This window comes from Phaenicophaeus curvirostris, chromosome 17 (assembly GCF_032191515.1).
Source record: "Phaenicophaeus curvirostris isolate KB17595 chromosome 17, BPBGC_Pcur_1.0, whole genome shotgun sequence".
Classification (NCBI taxonomy): Eukaryota; Metazoa; Chordata; class Aves; order Cuculiformes; family Cuculidae; genus Phaenicophaeus; species Phaenicophaeus curvirostris.
In genome coordinates this window covers 12,497,876-12,523,299 of record NC_091408.1, presented here as the reverse complement: position 1 = coordinate 12,523,299, position 25,424 = coordinate 12,497,876, and the positions used below count along the sequence as shown (strand labels likewise).

Here is a 25,424-nt window from a genome sequence, read left to right as displayed (position 1 = left end):
GCAAAAGTACCTACGTATCTTGTATCTGTACAAGACTGGCCACATACAGAGATGCTTAAGATTTCAGAGCTCGTGACTGTCAGTAAACTAAAGTAGCATGTATCAGCTATTCAGATAATTTTCATGCAGAAATCTGTGGCACTGCACTGTCCCATTATTTTGTTCCATCTCACTTTCCCTATCCCTGAAAACCACGTGTCATTTTAAAGCTGCAATTTGGTTATAATTCTAGAAAGCACAACACATTAAATTTCTCAAAAAGGCACTCCAGGTGCACCCAAATGTCTAAAGTCACATATAATAATACTAAACTTCTGTTTCATGCCTCTAGTATATCGTCATGCTGTATGTTAGCAGGCTGGAACCCATTCAGTTATACAGCTACAAAAAACCAGCATTGCTCTTCAGTCTACAGGCAGCATGACCACTTCACTAGTTTCATTTAGAGCAGGTCTTTTACCTGTTAAAAAGAAAGCAGCATGCACCAAGCCACTGCTCAGGACCACCAGGTCTCACTATCAAAAATAACAAAGAGTCACCTAAAAAAGCCTCACCACCCTCCTTTAAGGTACTAGAAGTAATGCATGTATTTCAAAGGATGTCTACAGTGGCGAATCCTGTTTGACATCTCTAAGATTTGATCTGAATTGCCCTCATTTGTCAGCTGGGTAGACTTGAAAACCTTCTTCTAATAAAAATGTAACACCTCCTGTTCAAAACCGCTGAAATATAAAGTGACTACAGTAACTTTCATATCAGTTCGTGTGTACTGCTGGTTTTTAATGTATTGAATTTATGACGATGCTTTCATTTCCAGTCTAGCACTTGGTCTGTATTTTAGTATTTCATGCTGTTTTCTTAAGGCAGCTCTTCTAACTTGCTAAGCAATAGTTCTTATTTATATTTTCATGATGGCAGTCATAGTATTCTTCCCCTGTCTCAACATACTTGGCGCAATTCTTAATGTTAAGATCAATGGCTTTGATTTTAGGTATTTCTTTAAAATAAATCCAATCACTTAAGAAGCAGACTGTTTTTACTAGATGCAGTGACAAGACTCATTAATAAGTTATTCTGCTGAGTTATTTTATGTATAAACTCTGCATCACTACCTATACTGGACAAAAACCCCTAGTCGGTGTTTTACTGTTAAAATCACAGATAGCAGTAGCTTAAAAAGAAAAACCAAAGCCTTCATATACACTTAGATTTTCCTCAGCTAAAATTGTACTAAGACCATGTACAACTGTAATGTCGACCATCACATCACTCTCGGAACAGCCCAACACTATAAGCAGTAGCCAATTTTGAAAAGAGGTTAATAAAAATACTCTGCAGTATCGCCTATAATACCAGGCACAGCATACTGGTATGTGCTAACTAATTAACTGGTAGTTTTATGCATATGCTATATTGAAATGCTATTATTCTGTCCTACATACTCATATACATAACATACTTCCTACAAATACTGCTGTGTGTGGTGTGTCCACATATATAAATATCTCTACTGTTGCTGATGATCTCTCCTGCCTACCAAAAAAAGACAGGATGTTTATTTGCAATTGGTCTAATTTAGCATTAGCTGCCAGACAAATACCACACACGATGTCGCTAACAATATCTCCATGGAAGAGCAGCCACACTGATGACTTTGCCATGACATGACAATATATGTCTCCAAAGCAGATACTGGGAAGATGTACCCAGCCTGGGGGCTCGGGGGGAGGGAGGAGGAAGCCACTGGCCAGTACGATTACGAACTTTGCCCACAGACACTAACACAAAAAAGAAACCTGTCAATATAATATTTATTTTGTCGGAAACCTTAAAAGTGACTAGAAAATGACATCAGATTAAACATCAATAGGAGGGAGGATGGAATAATCTAGCAAGAGTTTAATCCCTTCACCTAGTGCTCGTGCACGATTTTATTATTCTAAGCAGCACCTAGAAGAAAAGATCTAGTGAAGGGCATCGTCAAATTGCAGCAGAATAATAAAGTTTGTCTGCCTCTGATAAGAGTTATGCTGCATTACTGCTAACTAAACAGAGGATTCTTACACACACAGAAACCTTCAGCCCTCCCACCCTCAGCTGGCCCCTAAAGCATTTAACAGAAATAGCTATTTTTAGAAAGGGTGAAATCTCAGCATACCTTCAAATCAAGTGCTTCCGATGTTCAGCAAGATCATTGCCGAGAGAGAGAGAACTGCAGTCTACTGTGTCAAATTACAGCCTCGTAGAGCAAGGCGGCAGCGGCGGCGGCAGCAGCGGCATTGGTGTGTTTGCACTGCTAGCGCTCAGGCTAGAAATGATTCATTAGCTGTCTGCAGGGAGGCAGGGTGAAAAAAAGAGAGAGAGCAAGCATCATCGGCCATGCAGCAGCTGCCAGAGCCTATGAAGCAGCGGCGCTCACACACACATACGCACACAAAGATGGCTTTCCCTATTTGCCGGCTTGTCTTGCACACCCTACGAGCCCCGGCGCAGCAGCAAGAGCTGACGAGCAAGGGGGATCGCAGCAAGGATGTTTCACTGAGGGAGGGGCGGGGGGGGGGGCGGGTGTTGGGAGATTTTATTTTACCTCCAAGTAAAGCTATCGCAGGATCTTCTCAGTAGGTCATCTGTGGCCTACTGGCACGAACCAATGAACTGTAAATGTGAGCGGCAATTTTTTTTTCCGCTCCCGAGCCTGCCCAATGGAAGGCTTAGAAACTCAAATGCAGAAGGGTATTAAGACAGATTACCTGGAGCATCCTAACCATCCTGTCTTTCCTCTTCTCAAGAAAACTGTATACACTAGATTCACACAAAACTTCTAAGTATGCAACAATCATCTCCCCTGCAGCTAGAGGGAGACACTGAAAGCGGATACTGGGAAAGATTTTATTGAAAAAAAAAAACCAACCCAAACCAGTACTTAAAAATCTAGCTTTAAGCATTTTTTACCCCCACTTTTTCTTTCATTCTTCCACCCTTTCTCCACAGAGATGATCTGACTCAGGGAATCTGACCGCTTTGGGAGTGCATACACTATAACATAACCAAAGTCCCAATGCTAATGAAGGATAAATTATCAAGAAAACCTACAAAGTGGAACCTCTGTGTTTGCTTTTCAGTATTTAACTGGGGAAGGATCTATTGCACTCTCAAGCTGCTGTTTTATTGAATTCTTTCAAATATACGCAGAAGTGCATCTCTCCATTTAATAATGCCTCCCTATGTTAATTTATGGTTCCTTTTCAAATACGAGTCTTCCCCCAACAGTCTCACTAACAGGCATAATGAGAAAGTGGAGGAGAGTTTTCAGAAAAGTTTAGGATTAACAAGCAAGCCAGATTTCCCTCAAAGCTTATTGGTCCATTATGAAGCTGAAGTGTGTGGAGACCACCCTGATCTCCAGGAACTCTCAGCACCAGATGCTTTACTGGAAGGTATTGAGAGCCATGGAAAAGGGACTCATCAGATGATGTCTTTCTTATGTTTTGCCTTATCTGGTTTTCTAGTCCATGAATTTGAACCTTGGTGTTTACTAAACAGCTAAGGAATCTTTCCAAAGTGGCACTGTCTATATTTACGAATATTTCAGTTCCCAAGCATCAATCTATTTGAGTGCCTTATTAAGATTGTTATCCTAAAGGTTCGAGCAAGACTGAGTACCACCACTCTCACTTGGATGAAAAGCATTTCTTTTTGGAGGTTTAGAATCAAAGTAAGGTGTAGAATATTATAGTGTGGTCTTCAAATTAACTGGTTGCTTCTGAAAAATCTGTCCCTCATTCATCATGAAACAGCTAAAAATCTGAACCTTGGCTCTGGATATTGCAACAAAATGAGGAAAAGGGTTACAGACAATGTGTGCCTCCTGGCCTGAAGATCTACCTTGTCACATTCTGGAAAGACTAGAGGTTTCTGAATGGAAAGTCCAACATCTAAAAATAAGGTATCCAAGACCACTCCTTTGCGCCAATCTCAGCCCCAAATGACCTTCCTGTGATTAATCATGACTGTAACGGGAACAACAAACTCTGGTATTTTCAGAGAGAAGAGCTGTTCCTACTCAGGATCATATGTTTCTTCCTAGATTAGATTATGGCTTTGATCATCAGGCAAGTGCAGTTTTACTTTTATGACCAGTTTGTGGCATAAATGGTTTTATTTTTTCTAAAAAAGTCTAATTTTGGCAAGTTAGATATTTCATACCTCAGTTGAGCTACTTGCAAGCTTCAAATCCAAACATTCCTTCTGACTCTGACTATATCAGCACTTACTGTACTGTCCCTCAGCAACAAATACAGACTTAGAGCATATGACACAAAGTGATACTGGAAGATTCCAGGTGACAATCTAGGCTGAAGACTGGATGAACATATCCGTTGCTTTATATGCATTTGTACTAACCAACCAAAAATTAGCTAAGGCAACTTTATACTTCAAAATAAGTCAGATTGCTGGAAAATAGCATTATTAATGCATTACACTGAACCAAACCAACTCTTCTCATTCCTCTTCAGAGGTGGATTTAAAGCATGTTTATCTGTACACAGCTGTGTGTGGGTATATACAATATAAGTGGGTGTGTACAATATGCAAATAATCATAAACTTTCTGGAAATTTTGTTTCAAAAACATGGAAAAATATATGGATATATTAAATTAAATCAAAATAAAATAGCATCTGCTATGAAGATTTTAAAACATTCTTTATCCCAAGTTAAAATTTAGAAACCTGAGCTATCAAAACTTGGCATATTCATCACGTCATGCCACAGCAGATGAGAACTCACATTTTACTGGAACTCTAAAATGATAAGATATTGTTAACATAAAGAGATTATTATTAATTTGGTGGGTTTTATGGCTAAATATCTGCGTGAAGTATATAGCATTGATAGTAGTTTTCACCCATTCAGGGCTGGATGCAGTCACGCTGATGATGGGCTGCTGGTAACCAGGAATGCATAATAATAGTGCTGCTGAGAGAAGAAAGGGAATTACAGTTCTGTGTACCAGACCAAGAAATCTCCCCTGGAATTACAGTCCCAGTGGAATGATCTTACCTTCTGACAGGCAGTTTTCTTTAGAAAAAGATAGAGCATATGACGTCTTCCCGTATGCAATAGGGCTCTACAAAATGCCATGTGAAGTATGTAATCTTTCACTGGACATAATGAATTTCATATTCTTTGTAGTCTTTCTAAATTATGTGAAACAACTATTTAAAATATTTCTTTTAAGATGAATCTTCTGGTTAGTACCCTTAATACAAAAAATAAATTTTGCAGTGCGTTGTTTCAATAAAACAAGCCAAATGATGATAAACTCTTCCCTTTCTAATTCCTTTTTGAAGAGCAAATTAAACTGAAAAAATAATAAAGGCACTAACCTTGCTTGCTGCCAAAACATAAGCGGGGCCTCCTGCGGAGATGAAGGACAACTGCCTCTGAAGCCATAACAGCTCTTTCTGAGATTGCTTCAGTAACTCCTCCACGTTGCCCGGCTTCTGCCCCATCAACCCTTCCTGCACAATAGCAAAAATTCAATTTCTGTTTTCCCAGACATAGGATGATAGTAACATATGATTTGTCACAGTCGAATTTCTAGCTAAAGAAGGACACCTGCTACAGCAACATAGCTATGTTTATGCATGTGACTTTTTGTGCTTAATTTAATAATCCTCTGGCTCCTAAAAAGCAAAATGGCTTTTCATAGCATCAGCAGCACAATATCCTACACTTTGAGTACCCTAATACTTCATGTTTAGTAAAATTCCTCTGCCTATTAATCAAGCGAGGTTATGTTAAGGTAGAAAACAACATGGGCAAGTCCAGTCTTTGGGAACTGGAAGAAATTCCTCTCACATATATTGCTGGAACAAAGGGCTCAGAGATGCTGCTGACAGGGAACAGAATTAGTACAAGACAATGCAAGACAATGCACCCAGTAATCCAAAGTACAATTTTTTATCCTCAGCAAAAGTTTTAACTTGAGGCTAAAGCAGAAGTATTGTAAATTCAGACCCCAACTCTCTTCTAGATGTGATGAGTTACAAAATATTTGATATCAAGAAGCTATCTATTTTAATGAAAACTGAGCATAGAAACATTTTTTCCTCCTTGGTTTTAACATCTCTATGAATAAACTATTGTCAGTGTCATTGTTTACCAGCACATCCCAATAATAAGAACTGGATTTTTACCTACCCTCAGGCACCCTAGCTGAATTTTGAGTTCTTCACACTCTACTTGCAGCAGCTGGATCTCCAGATCTTTTATACTTTTGGATTGTTTGTTGATATTTTGCAGATCCTGGGCCTTAACATTGACACAGTGCATTTTCTGCTTTAGAGGAAGTGTTCTGGTAATTGTTTTTGTGATGACAGCAGTGTTATTGGATGACAGCGTCAATGAAGTTGAAGGGCTGACATCCTGGTAAAGAGAAAATATGTTTTTCATGTCAGTTTTGATAAAGCCACGTCTGAGGGAAAGACTAGAACTCAAATTCTTTGAAATGTCATACTATAAATGCATTATTTGAAAATTTTCTTCTTCAGATCTTTCAGTCAAACAGTAAGTGAATGAAAGACAATCTTACTTGATTGATCACCAATAAAGAGAATGGGATAACACAAAAAAATGAAAAGCTGGCAGTTTCTTTTAATATATATATGTATTTTCTTCATTCAGTGGATGCAAGCCAGCAGTGATCACTCCGAGTACATGGGTATCAAGGCATTTACCACTTGATGGCAACCTAGTGTTGCTGATAACCACAGAATAACCACAGAATAACCAGGTTGGAAGAGACCCACCGGATCATCGAGTCCAACCATTCCCATCAAACACTAAACCATATCCCTCAGCACCTCATCCACCCGTGCCTTAAACACCTCCAGGGAAGGTGACTCAACCACCTCCCTGGGCAGCCTCTGCCAGTGCCCAATGACCCTTTCTGTAAAGAATTTTTTCCTAACGTCTAGCCTAAACCTCCCCTGGCAGAGCTTGAGGCCATTCCCACTTGTCCTGTCCCATGTCACTTGGAAGAAGAGGCCAGCACCCTCCTCTCTACAACGTCCTTTCAGGTAGTTGTAGAGAGCAATGAGGTCTCCCCTCAGCCTCCTCTTCTCCAGGCTAAACACTCCCCAGCTCTCTCAGCCGTTCCTCATAAGGCCTGTTCTCCAGCCCCTTCACCAGCTTTGTTGCTCTTCTCTGGACTCTCTCCAGAGCCTCAACATCCTTCTTGTGGTGAGGGGCCCAGAACTAAACACAGGATTCGAGGAGCGGTCACACCAGTGCCGAGTACAGAGGGAGGATAACCTCCCTGGACCTGCTGGTCACGCCGTTTCTGATCCAAGCCAAGATGCCATTGGCCTTCTTGGCCACCTGGGCCACTGCTGGCTCATGTTCAGTCGCTGTCAACCAACACCCCCAGGCCTTTCTCCTCCAGGCAGCTTTCTAGACAGACTTCTCCCAGTCTGTAGCACTGCACAGGGTTGTTGTGCCCCAACTGCAGGACCCGGCATTTGGCCTTGTTAAACCTCATGCCATTGGACTCTGCCCAGCGGTCCAGCCTGTTCAGATCCCTTTGCAGAGCCTCCCGACCCTCCAGCAGATCCACACTTCCACCCAGCTTAGTGTCATCCGCAAACTTGCTAAGGGTGCATTCGATGCCTTCATCCAGGTCATTGATGAAGACATTGAACAGGGCTGGACCCAGCACTGAGCCCTGGGGAACCCCACTTGTCACTGGCCTCCAGCTGGAGTTAACTCCATTTCCCACCACTCTCTGGGCCCTCCATCCAACCAGTTTTCCACCCAGGAGAGTGTGCGCCTGTCCAGGCCAGAGGCTGACAGTTTCTCAAGCAGAACGCTGTGAGAAACTGTGTCAAAGGCTTTACTGAAGTCGATCAGCCACTGCTTCTGGTCCTTCACTCATCATTGTCTTGCATAGCTAATTAAGAAGATATCCTTGCTGCTGAAGATGCACCCCACTTGGAAGCTGTGCTCCAGCTCCACCTGAGACGCTGTATTCCAAAAGGCACATTTGACCACACTGCACACCCTTCAGTGGGAATCAGCCGTTATGCAGTCAAACTTACTGCACGAGAGAAACCGAAGCTCCCTCTGAGACCTGGCAGTTCATAGCTCTTTATGTCCCAAGTCTTCTTGCTTTATGCCCAGTAATTGCCTTACTCCTCAACTTGTCCTGGCAGGCACTGTTGTGCAGAGGTTAGTCCACCACTTCAGCAACTCTGTGAGAACCAAGCTCAGTGACAGTGTCTCATCATGCCAAATCAACCTGCACCACGTAATAAATACAGTTTTGACTAGAAGGGTCCATTCGCACTGTCAAAACCGATATAAAGTGTTCAAGCGTAAAAGCCTCACAGTCCTCCAGATGCCAACAGACGTTCACAGCCATTTTGTGAAAACAAAAGGAATTCTTAGAATTCAACATGATTATGACAGAAATCTCCCTTTGCTGAATCTTTCATCTCCTGGCTTTTTTAAATCAAAATAGCCTAAATATCCCTATATAAGGGAAATGCACAAAAGGTATTATTCTGGGCAGGAAACTAAGCTGTTCAGGTATTCTCATCAGCAGTCCAGATCCCATTTTTCATAGTGTCTAGCCAACTTTCTCAAAATCCATTACCACCGAGAAAAATCTTTCAAAAATCATAGTGTCCTCTATGCTAATTCTACACCCTCAACAATTAATATACAAAGGCAGACCCAGAATTCTCAGTTCATTATTCTGTGATGTGCAATTCCCAAATTCTATAAAGTATGAAAGTTTGCCTGGTTTTATCTATTTTTTTTCCACCCCTCTATTTGGGCTAGAGAAAGAAATATCCTCAATACCATAATTCTCAAAAGTACATTTTGATTAAGGACCAGACACTGATCAGAGGTGAAAAAACAAAAAGAAACTTTCAATTGATGAATTACAGTTTCCCAGTGAGGCGCTCACTCAGTCAGGGTTGGCTCAGTCAGCCCCTGACATGGTTCACTGAATCACTAGGTTGGAAAAGACCCATCGGATCATCAAGTCCAACCATTCCCATCAATCACTAAACCACGTCCCTCAGCGCCTCATCCATCCGTCCCTTAAACCCCTCCAGGGAAGGGGACTCAACCCCCTCCCTGGGCAGCCTGTTCCAGTGCCCAATGACCCTTTCTGTGAAAAATTTTTTCCTGATGTCAAGCCTGAACCTCCCCTGGTGGAGCTCGAGGCCATTCCCTCTTGTCCTGTCCCCTTTCACTTGGGAGAAGAGCCCAGCTCCCTGCTCTCCACAACCTCCTTTCAGGTAGTTGTAGAGAGCATGTAGAGTTCTTCCTCAGTGTTGAAGCTCAGCGAAGCTCCCCCACAAACCCAGCCTTGGCTTGGGGAAAATTAATTTGTTGCAAATTAAAATAGGTTTAGGTAGCAAGAAACAAAGGCAAAAATTAAAAAACCCCAGCATCTTCTCTGCCCACCTTCCCAGGCTCAGCTTCACACCATCCAACCCTCAGAGGATTCCCTCTGCTGGAGAGGTCAGCATCCACCTCCTTTGTCAAAGAGGCAGTTGGTAACTGAAGCAAGGTACAGCTCTGCGAACCGGATCAGCTGCAATTGGCTTATTTTTAAAGCCAAAAAGGCTACAAATTTTGAGGGATGAAAACATTACAGCCCCAAAGTGGAATGCTTGCAGATTCCTACAAATAAATCCTGACTCCAACCTCAAAGAGGTAGATCAGGTGTTACTTTCCAGCAAATGCAATTCCCATGCTCTGAAACAATTAATTTTGTCATGAATGAGAAGAGCAGGAAAAACTGAATCAAACAGTCATGTGTTATAGCTGCTAAATCTGCACATGAATATTTAACATGCAAGTTTCTTCTATTAAGCATTAAGCTGTTGAGTAAATGATACAGTAAATTCTGGGAGTTGCCAAACACTTAAGTGTTTATTGATTATTTTAAAGCAATTTCTATCGTGTTTGTATCTGCTGAAGGGAGAAGCATTGAAAGCTCTAGAGAGTGAGTCCATTAGTGAATAGAAAAGATGAATCACAGTAAACATCAGATAAAGTTCCCTATCTCTAATGCACCCCAGCGTCAGTGGTAAAGTGGCGTCTCTGTAGATAGACAGGGTGTTGTCTCCATCACAAGGGCATCCTCAGGTTACCCCCACTGCTTCTGTTTTCTATGCCAACCACAGACCTCGTGCTTTGTTGGAAAGCTGCTGATCCCCCTCTGTCACAAGCCTCACATGCAAATGAATATGCTGGAATCATGACAAAAGGAATTTAACATCAGAGTGTAATTTTTTTATTGGGGATTACTTCAAATTAATCAATGTTTTAAATTGCATAGTTTACCGTGAAAGCAGTAAATCACTGCAATTAGAAGAGGAAAAAAAGAAAAAAAATCATGGTGAGTAACAGTCATAGTATAACTTCTAAAACTGCAGAGAGTTCAGTAATTTGTGCTGGACCATAAAACCAAAACATACATATCAGAGAAGCAAAACCTGAGCTAAATCTCAGTGTGCCCGGTGCCAGGGAGTGTGCAGGTGGTTGTTTCACCCGACAGTCACTCCTGAGTTGGGCTGCTGACATTTCATCAGTTGGCAGTAAAGCCCTGGAAGTTTTGAGATGATGGAGCACTTACCTTCTTCTTCTTAACAGTTAGTGAGCTACTTTTCTGTTTGCTTCTGCCCTCAGATCTGCAGTGTGGAGGCTTTTCAGATGTCTGTTTAACTTTCTTGTTGCCCTTTTTGGACTGTGGAAGAAAATTCATCAACCACTTATTAAAATATATCACAACACATCTAAAATACCTCAGTGATTCCATTCACCTGAAATAAATTTGGGTTTGCATGGAAAGCACATGTATAGCCTTGAAGTGCAAGAGAGCTAATGGACATGGCATTGAGACAGCTCCAGAGGACATGGTCTAGTGTTTGATAGGAATGGTTGGACTCAATGATCCGGTGGGTCTCTTCCAACCTGGTGATTCTATGATTCTATGAAACGGCACAAAACCAGGGGCCTTTGTTCTTTTTACTGTTACCCAGTGCAGAATGACAGGGTACAGAATGAATATGCAGTATTATTTAAAGCGTGCTAGAGATTTTAGCATTGATTCCTTCTTTAAATTTAAAATTCTTGCTAAAAATGATGTCAGCTGTACTGTATTCTACATTCAATATAAGACAGTCTTGCCTCCTAGCACTTACAAACCTAAATCAACAGCAGAAAGCAGCTAGGGAACTGGCCTCATACCACGTTGTGTACTTCAAGGCTGCTCAGAATACTTTTTTTCAGGAAGGTCAATCCCTCTTTCTTCTGTTGATACATGTTTGAGAGAAAATTCACAATGGAGTTTACTGTTGTCCTTGGCTCCGTGTGCTGTGTATAAGCACCAGCAAAGCAGCTGTCTTGGTTTTTTTTTTTTCACTTTACATAACATTTAATCTTGGATAACCAAGACCACTCCCAGAAGGTAAACAAAGTGATGAAGATCTGTTTTTCCAAACACCACGACCTCTCTCTTCTGTCTCTCTTTGGCCAGCACGACTTGGCATTTTGTACCATTTGAAGTGTGGATTGCACATTTGAGAAAAGATGAACCTTGCAACACCAAACAAGAAGCTGTTTCTGGAAAAAGAAGTTCAGAGTCCATCCTTCTCTCTAATCAGCCCTCAAAATTATCCAATAATCCACCAGCAGAAGATGGAAAAAGCAACAAAACAAAACAAATAGAAAGAAAAAGTGAACTGGTTCTAATAAAGCAGAGACAGCTGCTTGGAACTGAAAAGAAACCTTTTATGTAGCTGTTGTGCAGTCGCCGTCTGTGAACCAAAGGTGGTTGTTAGAACCACTCGTGCTACAAATATGAACCATCTGTCACTGTTTTAGCTGCGATGATTTCTGTTACAGGCCAGAATGCTTGGGAGGAATCCAGAAGTCTTTTCTGAAAAACTAAAGCAATGTCCCCTTCCCCATATCCATTGAATTTTTCCTGTTTTCATCTGACGTGTCACTGGTGGGAACCCACCATGTGCCAGAAGACACTGAAACTGGAAGGGTAGCACATGAACACAACAAATGAAAACATACCCGAGAGGGAAGAGCGCAGGGGGCTATATCCAAAGAAACTTATGACATGTGGAATATCAAAGTGCTTTGATGTGAATTAGACATTGGAAAAAAAACCCCAGCAATCAACCCATTGCTGAATAAGATCACCTACGTCACCCCAATTGGTAGAGCAGACAAATGTACCTTTTCTTTAGTTCACAACTGTGCCTGGATAATAAAACCACATTAAAATAGAAATAAAATTGAATGAGCACTTGCCTGGAAGCTGAGTGGGCTCCAGGTGTGGGAGAGTCACAGGGCTGTGACAGATGATGGTGAGGGGAGAAGGGAGACACCACCAGTGCTCCCAGGAGCAACCCTCACAGCAGCAGCTCTGGCACTGGGGCCACCCCGAGGGAAAAACAAAGTGAAGCCTTGCTCAAAGGGACCTTCTATTTCTCAGCCTTGCTCACACCTTGGTTTTCCCTTTCTGTTCCTATAGCCTATCTCTCCTCCCAAGAGCAGAGAAAGAAATAGGAAAACCATTTTCCCTTCTGAGCTCTCATTTCCAAACCAGCCATGGCTGCATAACCTCACTGCCTCCTCCTAATGCTGACAGCTTTCTTTCAACCTGCAATAAAATCATTCTTATTAAAAAGAGCATTACATACATATTCATTTTTCCCCCCTTTAAATAACCACTATTTTACAGCAATTCAGTTCTGTTTCAATTTTTCTTCTATATGTTACTATATTGTGTTATGGTGCTACATGCATCACTGTGTAAGAAAAGAACTTTTAATGTTATAACAGATAGTAATAACAGTTCCCATTTAATCACAGAAGAAGATATTTGAATGCAATTCAAATAATTTCAGATTTACTTTCCTAGTAATAAATGATGGGGAAGTCAATGAGGCCATTTATTTATATCTGTGTAGGACAAAAAAGAATGCTCAATGGAAAACCAAGAAAAGCATCCTGGCCTACAAGCCCGTGAGTCATTCTGCATAGCACATGCTTGCCTATAGCTTAGCAACAAACCAACTTAGATGAGAAAAAACATAGAGAGCAAATATATCATCTAAAAGCAGCTCTTGTGTATGGATATGTGAATCCAGCTGGACGACAGATAAACATAGAGGCTTTGCCTTTATTTTCTTCAAGTTCACTTGAAGTTTACAGTAATTTCTGTTGTTTCTAGGGATTTAAAAAAATAGATCATCTATAATTAAAAAAACATTTCAACACTTGCTGATGTTTATTATCCTGTGATTTTATCTATTTTCTTTCTAAGACTGATTTGGTTTTTGGTTTATTTGCCTCATATTATCAGACCCAAATATACAGTTGGGAAAACTGTATAAATGGGAACTCTGACAAAAGCCTTAAAAATAGATTCAAAGTCAAGTAAGCGCAAGTGTGCCCAGCTGTCACGCTTTGGGTCTGAGCAGAACATCAGAGCAAAACATCAGAGCTTTTCTCCCAGCCTGTCCTGGCACACAGAGTGGGTGACTCTCTGGGGTAGATCAAGTCTTCAGGCAAAGGGCAAGATTACTGTAATCTAAAATTAGCCTCCTAAATTCATACAGAAGCTATCAGCTATCCAACTTCATTTCAGAAATGCCAGTCAAGTAATATTCTACCAGGCACATTCAAAGACTTATTGTAGAAACTAGTTATAATTCTTATAATGGTTCTGAACCTAATTTTAGGTCACCTTTCTTTTTTTTTTATGTTTAAATCTTGCCCTCAGTAACTGTTGAGGAACTGTACAAATACGTGGTGAGAAATAGCTTTATATTGTAGGAGTAGATCAAATGCAGTCTTACTTTTAAATAAATGAATTTGCATGTGTGGAAATGTACCACTTGGTAGGCAGCTTAGGTAGCAGATAATTTATGTGGGGAATATGAAAAGGAGCTGCAATTATTTTAACAATGAATGCCTAAAACGTATGAATCAGGGACAATAACATCAGTTCACCAGAAGTGGTGACATCACACGTGGGTAATAGAGTTGAAGACAGACCAGACGAACATGTTGTATAAACTATTATGATGATGCTTTGTGACAAACACAGGAGACGTCAAGGGGAAAATTAACCCAGAATTCTTAAAGTTAGTTATTTGTTGTGAGGATAAAGATATTGCCTCAACACAACTGAAAGTAATGGGGACAGCTTGAAAGAGTGGCCAAGGCCACCTGGGACTCAGAGCTTGGTTTTACAAAAATGGAACTACGACTCACTTCAGACTTCCCAGGCCAAAACTTACCTGATATCAAAAGTTTCACAAGCTCTACAGCAACTCTTTCTTGATAGAACTGGCACCATGTTTACAGCCACAGCATAACCAAAACATCCCATCTTTGTAGCCAAAGGAGACGTGTAAATGTGATGACCTTAAAGGTCAGAAATTCTGCGTTCTAGTTGCGCTTATTGTCCACGTACTTGCTGCTGCGAAATTCACCTCCACTTTTCATGCCGCCTACCAAATAGTAGGATTTGGGAGGGTTGACTCAGCATTTAGAGGCATATCCTACCATACAAAACTTTTTATTAACAAGGTTTTACATAGATCCTCTATATAGAAAGATTTTTTTTAAAAATGCTTATTTCAAACACTCCCTCACGCCCTCCAAAAACAAACAAAGAAAAAAAACAGGCAAGACTTGAGGCAAATTCTGCCATGTCTTGGATTGGAAACGGTTACTCACCACTTTGTCTTCCTCTTGTTCTTTGGTCAAGGGCTTATCCACTTTTGAAAGTGATTGATTTGCCTTAGGGGAATCCACTACAGAATAGCCATGATCCAGAATGCGACTGATTGCCTTCTTCTGTAATAGAGGGAAAAGTGGCTTGAGAGCATTTAAACTCTCTTGAGAGAAGCCTAAATTGGCTTATAGGACCTCCTGACTTATAATATAGTCAGCCAGCACCATTTCACTAGTTACAGCTTCAAGGTAACAGACATATTACTTGGATATTCTTTCATTTCTATATGCTTGTCTCCTCCTTCCCTTCCAAAACATTCATGGCCCATCCTGAATCTTTAATTCAAGCTTTGGAGATGCTGGAAGGTCACTCCTGTAAAAAAACTGCCTTTCCCTTTCTCTTCCCAAGGCTTTTCAAAAGACAACCAAGATATTTAGTCACAGAAGAAATAAGCATGGGTCAAAGCTTCCCTTTTCCTCTAAGGAGTTTTATTGCAGATGAGCAGCCAAAGTGCTTTTGAACCTTGGAAGCAAGCAGTTTTAAATAAGACAGCCTCCCAAATGTTTGGTAGGTATTGCAAGATAGCCACTCAAACTTAAAAGCGGCACCACTGTCCTTTCAGAAAGCAAGTACCTTCCTGAATAACATTTTTTTTAGGCCAACAATTTAAAAGATTCATATCAAGCAAAACAAAGTGCCGTGCAGCAACACGCAGCAATGCATTCTGGGATTTTCTTTAATTATATTTTTAAAATAAAAGTAAATTTTTACAGAAAATATGCACTTGATATTTCAAACACTTTCAGAATGGGGTAGCTGGAAGGCTGAAAGTTTTACCCTCAAAAGGAGATGGTGTTTTGCACCTAACTTTCTGCTTCATCCCAAGCTGCAGGCACAGTGACCTAATTTGAGATGAAAAACTCTGGAACAGATTTCAAGAGAAATCTCTGTACAGACAGAACATCGCATTTCCCCTCGATTAAAAAAGAGTTCCAGAATGAAAACAGTACAACATGCAGCTCCCAATCAGCTGGGATGGATTTATATGCTAGGAATCTGGCATCCAGGTTTCACTGCAGTTAATTTATAAACTGCTTAGCTTCAACAGCCTTTTGCAAAAGGCTGTTTAAAAATCCATTAAAAAGCAATTAAAAAGAAAGTGTGTCTGTAAACAGCATATAAAACAAAACAAAAAAAACCCATTGAGTTTCAAAAGTCAATGTTCTTTTATTCTGAAAACTTATCAAAAATAAAATGAAAGTGCATGGAAAAATTGGAAGTTGAAGAAGAAGAAAGAGGCAAGGTCTCTTTCCTGGGGGAAAAAATGAATACACATTCCAGCAGTTCACAACAGAATCAATGATTCAGTCCCAAATCTAAAATCACTTCTCTTATCTAAAAGCATGGGTCAGGCACCAAGCCAATAAGCCATTTATGTCCAGTTGTGACCCTGATACTTAAGTAACAGCTAAACCCCACATTAAGAGAAGTTATTCTTGAAGCATTTGTACTGAGGAATTCAATCTAAGTTTCCTGCCTTGGTGGAAGAGAGAAAGCAATCAGAAGCAGGACTGCTCCCACTGAGTGCCACAAAGAGCTTCCGATCTAATGTGTTCTGGGTTGGCAGCTGGGACTGAAACACTGGTGCCTACAGGATATAAAGCAAAAGATTCATACTGAAGGTGCACGTTCACTAATGCCTGTATTGCCTGCTTAACGACCATGTGAATACCCCTAACTGCTATTCATCTGCAGTTTGTACTTGTATTGCACACTTCAAAAGGGCAAGAGCCGTGCTTTCTGTGCTTTACAGAGGGAAGATGTTTGGGGTGGGAATTAGCAGATTTATATTAGAATTGTGCTTACTGGCACAATAGATTCATGCACAAATTATTCACCTTGGGAATCACAGGTTTAAATCTACTTCTCACGCAACCCTGAACCAAGTGCCTTTGAAGCTAGCAGGAGCAGTGCTGTGAATGCCAATAAGAGAGTCTGTAGAAGTCCCTCCTTCAAAGCCCAGCAGAGAAACGAGATTGAAATAGTTCATTTGTACATGTGCAGGTATTTCAGAAGCTCACTTAGCTGTCTCTTTATTCTTAATTACATTTATAATTACTTTCAGTCTTCCCCATTATTTAAACACATTATTTTTAGATTTTATTTCATAGCACCCATGTGAAACCTGAGACTATATTGCTTAATACGCCTTTTGAACTTTTAACTTCTATTGTATCCAAGAATGGTCCTGTGTTAGGTATTTTAAATATAATCCAGTAAAATTGAAATACACTCTTCCCTCATGCTGTCTACTTGCCTCCAAGGAATCGAAGGTAGGTGGGAGATCAGCTGCCCTTTGCAGCATCTCTTTAATTCAGTTGAGAGACTCCCATAAGAGTTGATTTGCTAAATAAAAGGCCAGCCATACCAGAACAGAAGCTCCAGGCCTTTGGGCCCTCTCTGAGATTAAGGTTTTTCTTATCAGTTTCTAATCATCAAGGTCTACATCGTCAGCCCCTGTAACCTGGAGCAGAATCGCTGCTGTCAGTGAAGCAACATTTCATTGGGATAGTGAATGAAGATGTAGCCTGTGACAAAAGATGCTTCTCCTCAGGGACTATAAACCATTTAGGCATCGCTAATGTTATGCTTAAGTGAAATTGTTTATTTTAGCAGCAAGTTCACAAATGCGTATGAAAATACTAGTGATTTTTTTATTCGCTACTAAAATGCTAATGATGCTCTGAATTTCTTATACACACTACAGTCAGAGTCTTAAAAAAAGCAACTTACATTTGAAACAAAATTCTCAGGATTCTTAAGATGAAAATAAACTGCAAGTCAAACTTCACCTTAAATAAGATAAATGCTAACAGAAACATTACTACACATATACTATAATCCCACAGCACTGCTCCTACAAAGCCATAACAGCCTGTAATAGGCTCTGCTTTTTTCACCCCTAAGACATTTTGTTTCACACCACATTGAACCTAAAAGCCTCTTACTCCAACCAAAGTGAGCAGGTGATCCCAAAGTGACAAATAATACCCAGAATGAGGGCCCCCATTATGCATTGCAGACAGCACTGACGTGTTTCTAAACAACAACGTGCAAAGTGAATATAGAGGAAATTGTACGGCAATACTCTGAATTATTGAAAGGATAGCTATGCAGAACAAACATAATTAAAGGGTCTCATTATCTTCTAAATAATCATTGTAAATAATGCTTTAGATAATTACTTCATTAGTTTTCAAAACACTGGCTTTTATTCTCCTGCGAGATTCCATCCACTATCTCTACTCTGAATAAATTGCCAAAAGGGAAAATCAAAAGCTGAGCAAGCGTGTGAGCTGGAAATGCAATGGGCACTTGTATGAGCAGATTTAAACCCAAGATGCTTTGAAATAGTTTTGGAAAAGGTTATAAGAAGGCGTTTAGTTTTTTTAAACAGATGCTTTTTTTCCCTCAGATTGCTTTCTGATGCAGTTAGATTCACTTGCTAGCAGCTATATTTATTTATTTATTTAAAGTTAGTTGACAGCAGTGTGGAGAGAACCAGGATTAGTCTTTATCACAGATGACTACCCTTCTTAACTAAACATATACATTGCTGTTTTTCTTCACTACAAATACCACGAGGTTGAGTCAATGACAGAAGAGACTATGCCTCTCAAAGCAACAGCCTAAACAAAAGGAAAGCTAAAGACCAAAGGAAGCAGGGGGCATAAGATCTCAGACCTGCAATTAGATGGTTCAATAGCTAAGACAGTCTGATTTGGAAAAGCGGATGTCTTTTTTTCTTTTTTTCAAGAATATTCGGCGAGTACTGCCAGCAATTAATGCAACAGTGAGACAAAATGGCAAATGTTTTCCTGGTCAGGTCCCAAGTCGATCTGTAGCGCTGCAGAACGCTGACACTTACAAGTCATGGTATTTTAAAAGACCTTTGCCAAAAGTCCAATAAAGATATTACGGAGCAAGAGAAAAACAGTCAGTCTGCAGAGCAAGTTACCAGTCATCCAATTCTTTAGATAGGAAAGGCACAGCAGACAACTCAGCAGAAAGCCACCATTAGATGCATGTGACCAAACCCACGATACGTGCTGTGATACACATCGTGATACACTGACGTGTATAAAGATTGAAGTAATAAGCATCAAATACATTGTATTACTGCAAAATTCAGAAGGCTGTGCAGAAGATATTGCCAGGCATAAATCAAATCACCACCAAAAAGAACAAAAAAAGCAGCTTTGTTTTACAAAAAAAAAAAAGTGAATGGTATAGGGGAAAGAGATCTTACTTCTTCCTCCAGTCTTTCAATCACCATCTGAAGCAAAGAACTGGTAGTTAGGCTACATGAAAAAAAAAAAAAAAAAAGCCTCAAATCCAATGAAGTGTTCTTTTCCACTACCACTTTTTCTGTCATGTCAGCATTTACAAGCCATTTCCACGTGGTGGCAAATTCCGGATTGCAGTGACCGTGGAAGAGTCTATCACCACGGGAGGCTGGAAAACATTAACTTGGTTTTCTGTAATTTCCACTTATCTTCATTTCCTGCTTTCCTACACCATCGACCACCTAACAAGAGGCTCTGGCGCTCCTGTAGTGGATGCCGAGAGCATCAACGTCGAGAATTAAACCATAATGATTATGATTTAAAATTAAACATATAATACTATTTCAGTTAGAAGAAGGATCTGACTGCCAACTCCCCCATGGCTTCCTTTTTGTGAAGTAAAACAACTTCAACCAAAGTTGTTTACCTGCAGATGCATCTTCACATGGCACCTTCAGCATTCAGTACTTCACAGCCTGAAATGTTACACACCAGGACTTCTTTTTGAACCCCTTGTATGTAACCAATCACAAAATTTGAACACTTCAGTCTGAGAGCTTGAGCCCTGCTCAGATTTACAGCAACAAAATTAACTAAATTTCCAAGTAAGTCAGACCACCACTCTAAACATCTATAACAAACCAATACAGAATTCAAACTGGTTTGAATTTTTACTCACCTGTGCAGAAATCGGGCCTTTCTTTGAAAGAAACATAAGCAACCCACCTTATTTCCACACCAAGAGAAGGCATTAGCACTTTGCAAAATGAGCTAAGCATATAGAATCATAGAATAACCAGGTTGGAAGAGACCCACCGGATCATCGAGTCCAACCATTCCTAACAAACACTAAACCATTCTCCTTAGCACCTCATCCACCCATGCCTTAAACACCTCCAGGGAAGGTATAAATAGATTATAAATAGATTTAAAATAGATTTAAATAAAAATAAATAGATTTATAAATAGATTTAAGCCTTGAAAATTATTCCTTGCATCCCACACCTATGTGGATGATTTAATTTGCTCATTTTTTGAAGGCGTGACCTAGGAATTTCACATTAATAGACTTAATTAAAAAAACCACATTACCAATGCCGACTAATACTGCCTTCATTGGTTTGCATCTGTTTCTTGTTGATCTTTACCACGCATTTTTTAATGACTAAACTTTTAATTCAGTATTAATGAAAAAAGATCTCAACAACCCTTGTACAAAAGTTTGGGGTTTTTTGTGTTTGTTTGGGTTTTTTAAACAAAATTGACTATAAGGTCATGTCTTCTTCCATCAGATATCAAAGCTCCTATGATATTTGCCATAAATGCAGAAGATAGAGGTTTTTCTCCTTAGGTTTAAACTCTTCTCCCTCAAACCTTCCATTTCTTCTCATGGACACAGATCCACAAGCTCTGTCAAGTGCCCATTCCCACACACGGTTGCGGCAGGGATGTGTCAGTGAGGTACCTGTGAGAAACTACAGTCAGGAAAAGAAGATGCACAGTAGGCATCACGCCAACCAGGCTGCTGGAGCAGCCAGTGTAGCTTCAAGAGTACCATTCTCCAAACTGCTCCTTTACTCATCTGAAGTTTACACTCTGTCACAAAGCTCTCCAGAAGGTCAGAGCAATAAGGCACGAGGTTGCCCAGGGAGGTGGTTGAGTCACCTTCCCTGGAGGTGTTAAGTGACAGGTGGATGAGGTGCTGAGGGACATGGTTTAGTGATTGATAGGAATGGTTGGACTTGATGATACGGTGGGTCTCTTCCAACCTGGTGGTTCTACGATTCTATGAGACCTGCTCCTGTTAAGGCAACTATGAGGAATGAGACTTTACGTTTGTTTTGACCTTCAATTTGATTTCACAGAGGATACCGAGCTTAGTTGCTCACGCTAAATACACTCTAGGTATCAGATCTTTTCTCTGGACTCGTGTTACATTGCTAGCTGTGCTAAGATCAGAAATCCCAGGGAACGGCCTGGAAAAATGAAATTGCAATTAATTGTGTTTTCTGAGAGCATTTCTATGCAGCTGCAATTTACAGCATCAAATGTACAAGGTTGTGAGGGAGCTCTAAATGAAATGGTTTCGTCTACTCTGCTGCCACCATTCAAGGCCTTTCCTTTCCGCTTTCCCACTCTAAAACCTATTGAAAAATTAAAAACAAAACAAGGTTTAGTCATACTTTTAAAGGATAGCACCTTCCACGACCAGCAGCCTGCTGGTTTGGAACAGTGACAGAACACAAGTCAACCTGCCAAGTCAGTCAGCATTCGAGCCAATGCACAGCATCTGCATTGTGGCCCCGTTCCCGGAGGTGTGTGCGAGGAATACTACTGGGAAATCCTTTTGAAAAGCTCAGCAGAGAGAAATGCTGATTAAGACGATTAAACCAAATTGCATAAAATTGTTCAGAAGATGAACTATGAAGCCAAATAGCATTCTTGCAGATCACCGAGTGAATGGGACTTGCAGTAAAGGGCTTTATCACTTCCAAATGCATCATTCATGCAGAATTACAGCTAATGAGAGAAAAAGCTCCCTCCCTCATACCTATGTTCTCACAGGACAGGGCATCTCCTTCTCCCAAGCTACTTCAAACGCTGGAACGCACAGTTGCAACGACAGTTTCGCTTCCGTTGGAATCCTGTGCCACTTTTAATAAGGAATAAAATTTAGACCTCATTTTCAGCAGTGGATGTAACTCATGATTGCAAAGGTGTATACATGGTCCAAAGTTCGAATACAGAAAGAAAAAAAGTGCAGAAAATTTAAGTGGCAATACTAGTTTTTTCAGTTCAACTTTCTTCCCTGAATCATTTGTCACACATATAAACTGCAAGCGACGTTTTCCACAACAGCAGCACTGTGAATTCCTGCAAAGCACTTTGAAACCTGAGATTTTTCAAGCTGTCTTCACCAGTTTGAACATCCTCTACTTAACCATGTTCTAGATAAGAGCTGGGCAATCCGACAGTACCAGACAGCTCTGATAAAAACAATAGAGTTACTCACAGACTCTATAACAGTGTACTGGTAATTTTCCTTCCTCTGCCTAAAATAATCTCAAAATACAGATGCCTCTTCCAGATAAAACCTTAGAAGTTTTACCATCCAGGAAGATAGCTAAACGTAAACCTCACTTAAATATTTTTTGGCAATAACAGTAAACATGCAGCACGCACTTGCTTAGGAGGTTCCCAAGAGTATTTCTGTTAACGCTCTCATGCACACACCAAAGGCAAGAGCAGTCTTGCAAGCTGAAATGGGCACCTGAGCACGAACACCGCGCTCTGCCAGGGCACCCTGTGTGACCTCAGTCCTTTCAGGGACTTGGATGAACTGGGGCTGAATTTTCCGATTCTACATGTAAGCAGAATAGCTCTGTAATAGCTCTGAGCTGCACTGGATTCTACAGTGAACTACAGACACCAAGTAAAGCCTTGGACTGGCTTTCAAAGAGTTGCAATTACTACTTCTACTTAGCAATACGTAGACAAAGATGTATTTCAGATAGCTGGAAGGTCTCACAATGACGAAAACCACTGTCTGGTTATCTTTGTTGTGCAATACTGTAGCGGGTCGCTCCCTGCCCCTTGTCTAAAGCTCAAGTATTTCACATTTAGTCCAGAGTGCATCCTTCAAAATAACTGTTATATCCTTCAGTTAACAAATCTTTTCCACAGGCAGGGCAAGGAAAAAATTCTTCTCAAGGCCAGATGATCTTCTCGAGAATACTTAGACTAGCAAAATGTTATTTTATTTGATGGACTTCCTACACAAAAGCAATTCCATTGACCCACAGAATAATAAGAGATAATATTCTAATTTACAAAGTCATGACAGAAAAATAATTTCAAAAAATAAATTCAAGCTTCTAGTTAAGAGTCAGTAAATCAAAATCAAAGGTGTTTCATTCTGTGATGTAGATCACAGAGAATCTGTTCTGATCTCACCAATAACACTGCTTGGAGCAGGAGGCTGCACTAGATGACCTGCAGAGATCGCTTCCAACCTGAGCAATTCTCCAATTCTATAGCATATAGATGTTCACCATCGGCTCACATAGCAATACAGGAGAGAAGGACGTTTAAAGAAGCCAAACATTTCTTTAGCGCAACCTGTCAATATCACTATTCACAAGCGCTATTTCTTGTGTGCCTTCCCATCTCGAAGCCCAGCGTTCTTTCCATTAGCAGCAATTAGCATGGGCTGACCCAGTATTCTCATTTTTGGTCTAAGGTATGGATACAGGCATTATAATTTTATATGCAAAACCATCCTTGTTTTCTTCCCAACCACAAAGTCTGCTATACATTGTTAGCTATTTGTATCATAACTTCACCATTTCCCCAGAACTATTTACTCTTGAACATCAAACTCCTCCTTTCCGCCTCCTTGCACTAAAATGGATTCAAATGCAGCCAATAACAATTCCTCTTTACAACACAAACACAACCATTTTGTAATTACTCACCATTTCTATATATTTCCCTTTGTAGAAACCTTTTATTCCCGAAGTACTTCAGTTCCTCAGAACCCAGTTACAAGTGCTTATGAAACACACTTTTATTCCAAAATGCTCCTTGAGAAGCGCTTTACTGCTGGCAGAAGGACTCTGTGTTTGACAGCGGCAGCTAAAAGAGGCTGTAAATGTCACTGCAGAACCGAGCAGCTCGTTACTGTACATGACAGGGGGACTGAGCTGGCTCACAGGTGCCGAGGCTGACCCACTGACTGCCACGGTTATTTTCAGAAGTTGCATACAAGCCACATGAACACATCAACTCCCATTTAACATTAGGTAACATAAATCTTTAAATCCCCATACGCACCTCCTGCAAAAAAAAATAAAACCCAACCCAAATGACCCAACAAGCCCCACATTCAAATTGTTCTCTCAAAATCACTTTAAGCACAACTGTCTGCAAGGGTGGGGTTTTAAAAAATATCATTTTTATGCAGAAAAATACCCTGCCTTAGTAGGCAGCAGTTCTCTCATTTCCCTTTCTCTTGTGAATTCAACTTATCAGGTTTTTATTCATCAAAACTGACGTAGTGCTATGCTAAACAAATTCTGCATTAGCAACAAATGTCTGCTTTACACTAGAGAGCAAAGAGCAGCAGAATAAAGACAGATTAATTTTTGAAACGGCTTTAGTTCATGCTATTGAATTCCTTTATGTTCAGATACAGTGCTTTTCCGCAGGTGGTATGGAACCACCGTGAGAAGCAGCAGAGATGCCCACACTTATAAATAATCTGAGCACTGTGGTTGTTCAGCTCTTTGTAAGAACAGCCATTTAACATTCTCCCTATGCCAAGATTTTACTTTCTCAGTTTGCCTTTATGGACAAGTTTGCCTTATTAATTGCTAAGTTCAACATTCCCACTCCTATCCAATTTTCCCAATGCCACAAAGAAACACTGAACTAAGCATAACTGCTCAATTTTCTAATAGCTCGCCCTAAGCTGGCCAGTCCCCAGCTTCTAAGTGCTTTGGTATAAAATCTGCACACGTATCCTTGTTGATGTTAGGCAAAAGTTACAATCACAATATATTTCTGTGGGAAGATGGCAGTTACTCAAAACAAAGCAAATGAAACCGTGGGCATTCTCTCCTCAAAATGTCTCCAAAAAAGCACCTCTCCTTCCCAACAAGAGCAGCGCAACCAACCTTTCTTCTTATACAGTGACTGATGTGCAATTGCATTTGCGAGAGCACTGACCACACTAAAAACTTGTGCACCTCAGTGTGAAACGAGGCATGAGGATGAGAGAGAAGAGCTCCTGTTTGCTGCTGTGGGTGCAGGCAAGGGGCAGTGATGCCGCAGTCACCTGGCTGCAGCTGCATGGACTCAGGTTACCAAGAGCACACGGGTACAGCACCACCCCTTGGGTGACACCGCTCAACGCCATGACAGCAAAAAGCCATCAGTGGCGATCCAAATCAAGTTTAAACTCAGCACAGGTGGAATGACTCCAGTTACCAGCTGTCCATCACAAATCTGATGCTATCCCAGAGCTTCTAACTCAGGCTTAGGCAGGTAAGGAAGTTACTTTAATTCTGCACTGTGAAAGATGTGCTTTTATGAAGAGTTTTGAGAATACATTAATAGCTTTATACAAATAAATAACGCCCATATTTTCCAAGTTTTAACATTAAAGCAAAATTCCACATGCATAGTTTAAATTAATAAATCCCATTAATGTCTTCATAAGTATCTCTACACCTTTTTTTGGTACAAAGTTTCAGGAAATGCACTACTGAGACCCTGGTATCACTCGTTTGA

At 40.5% G+C, this 25,424-nt stretch overlaps 1 protein-coding gene across 1 annotated transcript in view; it reads right to left on the bottom strand.

The window, feature by feature from the left end:
- Nucleotides 1-25,050, bottom strand: part of LOC138728136 (uncharacterized) — a 36,626-nt gene extending 11,576 nt beyond the window's left edge. Inside the window, exons 1-7 of the mRNA XM_069871239.1 lie at nt 24,999-25,050; nt 21,174-21,277; nt 16,369-16,435; nt 14,790-14,962; nt 10,660-10,770; nt 6,207-6,431; nt 5,390-5,524 (exon numbers count right to left, since the gene is read on the bottom strand). Of these exons, the coding sequence (XP_069727340.1) occupies nt 5,390-5,524; nt 6,207-6,431; nt 10,660-10,770; nt 14,790-14,962; nt 16,369-16,435; nt 21,174-21,277; nt 24,999-25,050 (867 nt within the window). The remainder of the gene's footprint in view (nt 1-5,389; nt 5,525-6,206; nt 6,432-10,659; nt 10,771-14,789; nt 14,963-16,368; nt 16,436-21,173; nt 21,278-24,998) is intronic.
- Between the last annotated feature and the right edge of the window lie 374 nt (nt 25,051-25,424).